The sequence below is a fragment of the Branchiostoma belcheri genome, unplaced genomic scaffold, assembly GCF_001625305.1.
Source record: "Branchiostoma belcheri isolate BF01 breed outbred unplaced genomic scaffold, Haploidv18h27 scaffold15, whole genome shotgun sequence".
Lineage (NCBI taxonomy): Eukaryota > Metazoa > Chordata > Leptocardii > Amphioxiformes > Branchiostomatidae > Branchiostoma > Branchiostoma belcheri.
Genome location: NW_017802935.1, coordinates 1,345,979 through 1,354,385, shown reverse-complemented (window position 1 = coordinate 1,354,385; position 8,407 = coordinate 1,345,979). Strand labels below are relative to the sequence as shown.

Here is an 8,407-nt window from a genome sequence, read left to right as displayed (position 1 = left end):
ACATGTTAGCTTACATCTGCTCCAATAGTCACCACTGCTAGAGGGTTGTGACTATCATAGCAGACGTATTGAACTCTGGTACCCAGGCTATTGCTTGGCTAGCTGTCTGACATGTTTGAAATGTCTTCGATGAATATGTTATACACTGAAGCAGAGCAATAAAAGCAATTGCAACAGAATGCTGGACAGTGATGTACATGTATGTAAGTAAGGTTGTCAGGGACATTTGCAATGCTTCACATGTTGCACGTGCTGGACTCATGTGTATAAAGCACTATCACAACAGTGAAGTACACACAACAGGGCAAGCTGTTCTTGTAAGCATCGAAAACAACAGTGCCTTACACCACTACCTTTTTACATACAAACTTTGTGGCTAAAGAAAATTCACTTCCTTTTCTTTTGTTTCAGTTGGCTCAAAGCTGAGGTGGAGTGTCGTAAGAACTAGCTGCATAAAGATCTTTAGGACCTGGTAGTCTTTTTTTGAATGTCCTTCTAAAGAAGTAGTCATCCTGCCTCGAAATTTGTATGTAACTTCATGTACCAATATCGGTGTAATATTATAAAGCTAATTGTGAATCCACATAAAGTAATATATAAAAGTCAAAGGTACCTTGCCATCCTTGAGTTCAATGGCGAGAGCGTCGGCCCTTGCGGATGACACGGTGAGGAGGACGGCTTCTCGCTGGTTGGTCCTGAACTCGAACACAACCTCCATGTCCTGCCCCACACGGTACGAGTCAGCTGGGGGGAACAGAGAACACATTTTGTTTCTTTGTTTGTTTTGCACAACCGGAAAATTGCCTTTAGGCGTAACCAGTTTTGTGCAATGTAAGGACAAACTGTGTAAGACCGGACATTTGGAAACTACAGATCACCGAGGCTCTGGCCTGGCTCTAAGCCTGGGTAGTCCATGGTAGTGAGCGACAATATGGAGCAGGTGGTAACTCTGGAGGATGGCACCCAGGCTACCGGGGCTCCACGACTCAAGAACTCAGTACATACGTACAGTGCCGATTTATGACTTCCACAAAAAGCCAGCATGTGCCGGCTTATTGTATACGTCACTAAGTACTGCCGCAAATTCACAATACCAGCTTTGTATTCCTGTGGTTTAGTAGCAGTTTTATTTTTGGCCGGAATTTCTTTTTTTTGCCCGTGTGCACCAGTTTGGGGGTCTTCAGAGGATGTCATCCATAAAATTAAGTCGGTGTCGCCTAATAGACATCAATGAAATAGAGAAATAAACTAGAGCCTTACACAATTCTGCGTATCCCGTGCCGGTGAAGTATGACCCTGCAGTGACCTTCTCGAAGCAGGCGCCGACGTCAGCCCTGGAGGCCGGCGTGACCAGGTCCTGTAGCTCTCCCTGGATCTCCAACATCCGCACACACATCTCCAAACTGTTAGTAATCTGTGGGCACAAAAAAATACAAAGTTAGAGGTAGTCCCATAGCTCTTGAGATAGTCTAAGCGTATCCAAGAATATAGATTTGTTCTATTTCTGGATGGATCAGGACCAGGTCCTGTAACTCTCCCTGGTCTCCAACATCCGCACACACATCTCCAAACTGTTCGTAATCTGTGGGCAGAAAAAAATACAAAGTTAGAGGTAGTCCCATAGCTCTTGAGATAGTCTAAGCGTATCCAAGAATATAGATTTGTTCTATTTCTGGATGGATCAGGACCAGGTCCTGTAACTCTCCCTGGTCTCCAACATCCGCACACACATCTCCAAACTGTTCGTAATCTGTGGGCACAAAAATACAACAAAATACACCAAGTTAGAGGTAGTCCCATAGCCCTTGAGATAGTCTAAGCGTATCCAAGAATGTAGATTTGCCCCAGGCCAAGTCCTGTAGCTCTCCCTGGATCTCCAACATCCGCACACACATCTCCAAACTGTTAGTAATCAGTGGGCAGAAAAAATACAAAGTTAGAGGTAGTCCCGTAGCCCTTAAGCCCGTAGCCCTTAAGATAGTCTAAGCGTATCCAAGAATATAGATTTGTTCTATTTCTGGATGGATCAGGACCAGGTCCTGTAACTCTCCCTGGTCTCCAACATCCGCACACACATCTCCAAACTGTTCGTAATCTGTGGGGAAACACACAGGCGGAAAACATTTAAGGTGAAGAAGTGACACAGCCTTTTTGAGGCTGCAAGGGCAGCGGGTTGTTAGTCCACTGTGTCTGGGGCATGGTTTGTCCACTGTGGGAAGCACAAAGATGGATGAAAGGTTAGGATAGCAAAGCTCCAGCACTGTTCCTTTCTACATCTAGATCTATGCCTGAAAGTGTTAGGGTTAGGATCGGGGAGAAACAGTTCTGGACATGCGTGGACTACCTAGAACTGTGTCTGAACAAGGTTCTGGATACAATAAGGTACAATATGTAGCTTTTTAGAGCTTGAGCATTCAGAGCAACGTTGTTTTGACTATTTGCATGATTGTAACTACCTGCAAGTTTTTATTCATTATTTTACAACTTTTTTTGACAAACAGAAACATTATGATGAATGCATTCAGTGATGTATGTAACACATTAACTTGTCCCATGCTTTTCTAGCATGCAGACTACAGGCACAACCATTCCAGAGTCTGAATGCATCTTTACTATGGTGAACGTTAGTGCGTACATAGTGACAATTAGAGACAGACTTTTGGCCTCAGTGGTTCAAAAAGATTGTTCATTATGATCTTCAGGTAGTCACAACAGACATCACTGGCCAAATTTGAGCTCAGAAGTTAAAATGTAACTAAACATTCCACAAAACGTGCTGAGTTTTGCTGTTCTCTTCAAGGCATGACATTGGGTGCTGTTGAATGAATGGTGACACAAAAGACATGCACAGATTTCTAAGACTGATCAGGTCTTGACTTTAATTAGGACACGTAGGTGAAGGTTAGACATCCGGGTAAAAATTTTTTTACGCCTAAAAGTAACTGGATAATTCTTGACCATTTCCAAAATCATATCCAGTAGCTTGTTAAACTGCTTTTTGGCATTTGATTAGAACAATTTTGTGTGGACTGAGAGATGTTGGGGTGACATATTGGTGGGACATGCATGGAAAGGTGTCAACTGCAGAAAAACACAGGTGTTAAGATGGCTGTCTTTCATAACCCGTTGAGACTCTTTAACCAGAACACCAACCTTTCCGATCCTCCTTGCGGTGTAGCTGATGGGAACCCCTCCCAGGTAGAAGTCCTCGGTGACGTCCAGGATGGTGGCCCCCTCCGGACTCTTGTCCTTCTGTCTGTCGCGCCCGTCAACAGTCAGGATTCCGTTCCTGCGGTTCCGGGTGATATGGAGCTGGAGGTACAAACACAAGATGTGTATAACTATAAGTGGAGTGGAATCATTCTTCAGCTAACCAACATCTTTTGCACCACCCTCAGTAAGACATCTGGGGCTGCATGTTCAATCAATCAATCAATCAATCAATCAATCAATCAACCAATCAATCAATCAATCAATCAATCAATCAATCAATCAATCAATCAATCAATCAATCAATCAATCAAAAATGATTTATTGCTAAAAATCACAAACATTGCAGTAGAAAGCTGAATTGCGTTCAAAGATGTACATTCATTCTAAGTGTTAACAACTACACAATCTCGGAGTCCGTAGTAGAATTGCACATTGGAGGATATTTACACGATATGACATACATTTAGCTTAGTGAAATTCAAATTTTGCTCATCTCATTCACATTTGTACTTAACATATCCCTGTTTCAAACCATGTGTGTTTAAACTAAAATGAAACATCAGAATTCTACTCCTACTTCCTTGCATTTACAGATAAAACGAAAGCTCTGAACACACGAAACCCCAAACATTGCAGAAAAAGTGGGATCCTTTTCCTTCAAATGACGTAAGGATACCAAAAACAGCCTTAAATTGGAGACCGGATGGAAAAGAAAGCAGACCTAAAACCACCTGGAGAAGAACCGTGTCAGTTGTCCATGTTTTTGTTTGACGTAAATTGTTTCATGTGCCCCCCTTCCCACATGCATTCACCACAGAACTGAAGATGCTTATAGCATTTGACATTAAAACGTCTCGACTTGGAAACCATTTATGTGTCAGTCATGTCGTGAGGCGACCCTCTTTGAGCAGACCACCTGTCCAAGGTGACCACTTTTCTTGGTGGCCGCCTTGGACAGGTTCGTAAAGTAAGCCCTTCCAAGGCCTGAACTGAACGACTGAAACAGTCATTCCTGCACACTGCAGTTAGACTGACTCTATAATAACTTTATTCCTAGCCCAACCATCAGCCTGTGAGCTCGGATCTTTGTTTAGTGTTTGTTACGTATACTATGTTATGCATTTTTGTTATGCCCATGTGATATTCAGCACAAATGGTAAGCACAATGTTTTGTAACAAACCTACGTAATTCAGGGTATATAGACATGTATATGTGTGTATTTCCCTGTCAATGTATGTTTGAGGAAGAAATAAATAAATAAATAAAATCTACCATGTGCCACTTTCCGTCGTTCACGGTGACAGTGCTGCTGATCTCCACCGGGCCCTTCCCGTTGTCGAACTTGAACTTGACCAGTCCCTCCTCCAGCTGGATGGCAGCGAAGTCCGCCTGATTGCTACGGGCAACGTAGAACACCAGCCCCGTCCGACGCCAGGGTGCGGATCTCTACCTTCACCGAAAACCTGCGGAAGGATTGATTTGGTTTATTGAAACATGTACATTGTCAAAATTTATTGACATCAGAGAGCGCGGCCTTGCCAGTGTTAACCCACTGGATAGGGCTGCCTGGAGGAGCGGAGTGAAGACCAGTACTACTAGCCAACTGCTGCCGACCCCTGTGGCAGGGACAGCAGCAGCAGTATAATCTAACCCTGGACAGTGAGTGTGTGAGTGACATGTGGCACATGCAGCTGTTGCTGGTGTTGTGTCCCACACATAGAAACAAATACAGGACAGACAATACTCATTTTCACTTGAGTTCAGTAGGGAAAATCGTGTAAAAGGACAAGATCGGTGGCATGTCAGGACTCAAACCCAGGACCTCTTGGTTTTGAGTCGAGCACTCTGCCATTACGCCAGCGACCCCGCATTTCAGCAGTTTATAATTACAAGAGCACTGAAAACCTGTGGATTTAAGGGTATTGTTTTGTTTGCTTAATGTGTTTATTTGCACATACATGTATACACAACAATTTACAAAATACATAATCAACTAGTAAAAAATGGACAAATATGCCGGTTTTTCGCGGGCCTCCCCCAAATGAAATTGTAAATATCATATTAATATACAAATGATTTACAAAATGAACTCACTCTTTCTTGACCTCCGTGGGTTCTATCTTGAAGGTCATGTGGCTGTTTTTGGTCAGCCCGAAGTTGAACGCTCCGGGCAGCTCCAGCGAGCTCGGTTTGGGGGGAGCCGCGCATCTCGTGGGAGGGCCGCGTTCTGGGGTCTGGAAGACAACCAACCACAAACAGTTAATACCTAGTATGCAGTGTTAGAAATACCCATCTGCAGTCTGCATTTTGCAGAGACATTTTCAATGTTGCAGAAGAAAAAAGAAGCAACCTGCAATTTTGCAGACTGAAAAAATCAGGCTAGGGGTTCAATGGTGTTTAAGAGCTTTTGTGTGTACTACAGTAACTGACTCTATAATATACAAGTGATTTTGCATGATTGTATTTGTTCAGATGGCATAGTTTTTACATGTGCCAGTCTTATTGCTACTGAACTACTGGTCTTAATATCTAATATATGTATATCGTACAGATTAACTCTACTGTAGTCATGCATTATCTTGAACTACTAACACCTCTGAAAGAAAGAAGAGACTGAAGTGAACTCTGACAAACATTAAACAATGACATAGGGTACAAACTGCAAGGTCTGCAAAGAAACACTGGTGAAAGGAGAGAACGATCAACAAACAATACACATACATACATATATAACAACATACATGACATAAAACAAAGTGTTGGGTTGCAATACTAGTAACATCTGTGTCCATAATATCACCATAGTCCATAATATCGCCACCTTAAGAAAAAGTGTGCTTAAAGATATTTTTACTGTAACACACCCTAGGTATGTACATTTGAGGTGTGCAGGAGTGCATATCAAAAGTATGTTGCAGTAAAAATATCTTAAAGCACACTATTTCTCAAGGTGGCGATATTATGGACCCTGGTGATATTATGGACATGGATGTTATATGTATGAACAGTAACAGGTCTTGCACATGGCAAGACTCAAGAGAGTAAAGTTCTGAAGTTGGTAGAAGAAAGGGACAGAGTCGGTAAGATACAAGGAGGGCTGTAAAAGATGAGAAAGAGAGCTGGGAAGAAGAAAGAAAATTCAGTGAAGATGTGCAAAGAAGAGAATAGAATCATGAACTCTGAATGACAGGCTAAGGTCTTTAGTCAATGAGGAAGGAAGAAAATTAATTTTCTTATACTATTAATGTAAGGGACATCCACTTCTTCAGAAGGAGTGGTTGGACTGGACATGGGTGTTAAAACGGGACACTGACAACATGCAGAGGTGGAGTCTCAGTGTTAGAAATACCCATCTGCAGTCTGCATTTTGCAGAGACATTTTTAGTATTGCAGGAGAAAAATGAAGCAACCTGCAATTTTGCAGATTGAACAAATCAGGATAGGCCGATAGGGGTTCAATGGTGTTTAAGAGTTTAGGTGTTCACTACTGACTCTATAATATACAACTAATTTTGCATGCATTTTTCAAATTGCATACAAAATTACATCGTTTGCCAACATGCAATTTTGTATATTCCACGGGTTTAGATCCAGACTTTTAAAAGTGTGTACAATTGTACCTGCAGAAAGTATTTCAAAATTGCAGAACAAAATTTTGACATTCTTCAATATTGCAAATCACTTAAGAAAAAAAGTATTTCTAGTAATTCTACCACTGAGACTACATGTAGGTTAAACTTTATTTTGCCCAGACTGGTTGGGCAGGTGGGGGTACCATACTCACAGGGGCAACCGTAGTAACTACTAACTCCTCTGTGGTGGGCGTCGGCACTTCCGTTGTCATGACTACCGGGGGTGCGGGAGTGACTGTGGTAGTCTGGTGGGGAAGGTCATTAGCAGTTTATTCAAGGTCATTGGGTCACACAGGGTCAAAAACTAATACTGATAGCAAGGCTTTTATTTAGCACATTATGTACATGTATGAACATAGATAGACTATGGAAAAAAACAATACGTTATGTATGAACATTAACTCTATAGGAAAAACAATCATAATTAAGTATGGACTAACTATGGAAAAAACAATTACATTAAGTATGAATGTATAAACTCTATGGAAAAAGAGAGAATGACGTTATTGTGATTTCTAGAGCGGCATTAGAAAGTTTGCAAAGTTTCTGTGTCGGGAGATTTTTTTCAAGTACTTCTGTTACAATGATTGAACAAAATGGTACAGAAACTGTACAGGCTTTCCTACATGTATATGTACATGTATGCCAGGTCCATGCAAAACTTAGCTAAGAAAGAATTGTGGTTGACTGGAGGCCACACCAATTTGATTAGTTGGTTCTCGGATTTCATAATTCAAACAATGTATTTGAAGTCTTAATCAAATGACTGCATTGGTGACTGGAAGAACTGTAACAAGTAGGAAGAAAAGGACTTGTAGGTGCCAAATATCAGCATTTTGGGTTTGAATCAGAACCTGAATAGTACATTCGTTGTACCCATGTATTGTCTGTATGCCTACATTTTTGTTTGTGTACATGCAGTTTTAGACCTTATGATGTACTTTTGTTGAGTCAATAGAGTTTTGGTCATGTTCATGTTCTAGTTTTTTTTTTGCAATGAGAAAAAAAATGAAGCGGGCAAATCCTTGAACCAAGAAATTAAGCTGGTGTGGCCGACTTTAACATAACAGGCTTTAACTGTTGGAAGAGAAGAAACTTGATGAGAAAAGTTTAAGTGCTTTGCTGGAAGGGGTGGAGGTGGTGGTGGTGGAGTGGTAATATAAATGGGAACAACAAAAGTTGGACTTGAACTTGTTGGTGGTGAAAATCGGACTGGACTCAGGAGGATGGATTCATGAGGACACGTTTATAGGAGGGGACAGTTCTTCGTGTGATCACTTACTCCTGGAACACTAGCGGTAGTAGTGGGGGCTTTAGTGGTGGTCATTTCCGTGGTCGTCTTGGGGGGGCCTTGTGTGGATCTGTCAGTGGTCAGTCCCGTGGTCGGGACGTGTTCGGTCGTCGTAGCCTGTGGTGTGGTCACAGGTCTGGGGGCGGTCGTGGGCCTTACAGTTTGGGTGGACGTTATCACAAGGGTGGTGGTGGGTTCCTTTGGTTCGGGCGTGGTATCATCCTTTTCTGTTGTCGACATTTTTTGTGGTCGTGCGCTCTGCGGCAGGGC

General features: G+C 42.1%; 1 protein-coding gene across 1 annotated transcript in view; it reads right to left on the bottom strand.

Annotated features, from left to right (window-relative positions):
• The window catches only part of LOC109465175 (laminin subunit alpha-2-like), a 95,871-nt gene that overhangs the window by 5,233 nt on the left and 82,231 nt on the right, over nt 1–8,407 (bottom strand). The window contains 7 exon segments of the mRNA XM_019762320.1: nt 614–744; nt 1,261–1,414; nt 3,154–3,312; nt 4,487–4,636; nt 4,638–4,677; nt 5,309–5,448; nt 6,999–7,116. Coding sequence (XP_019617879.1) covers nt 614–744; nt 1,261–1,414; nt 3,154–3,312; nt 4,487–4,636; nt 4,638–4,677; nt 5,309–5,448; nt 6,999–7,116 — 892 coding nt within the window.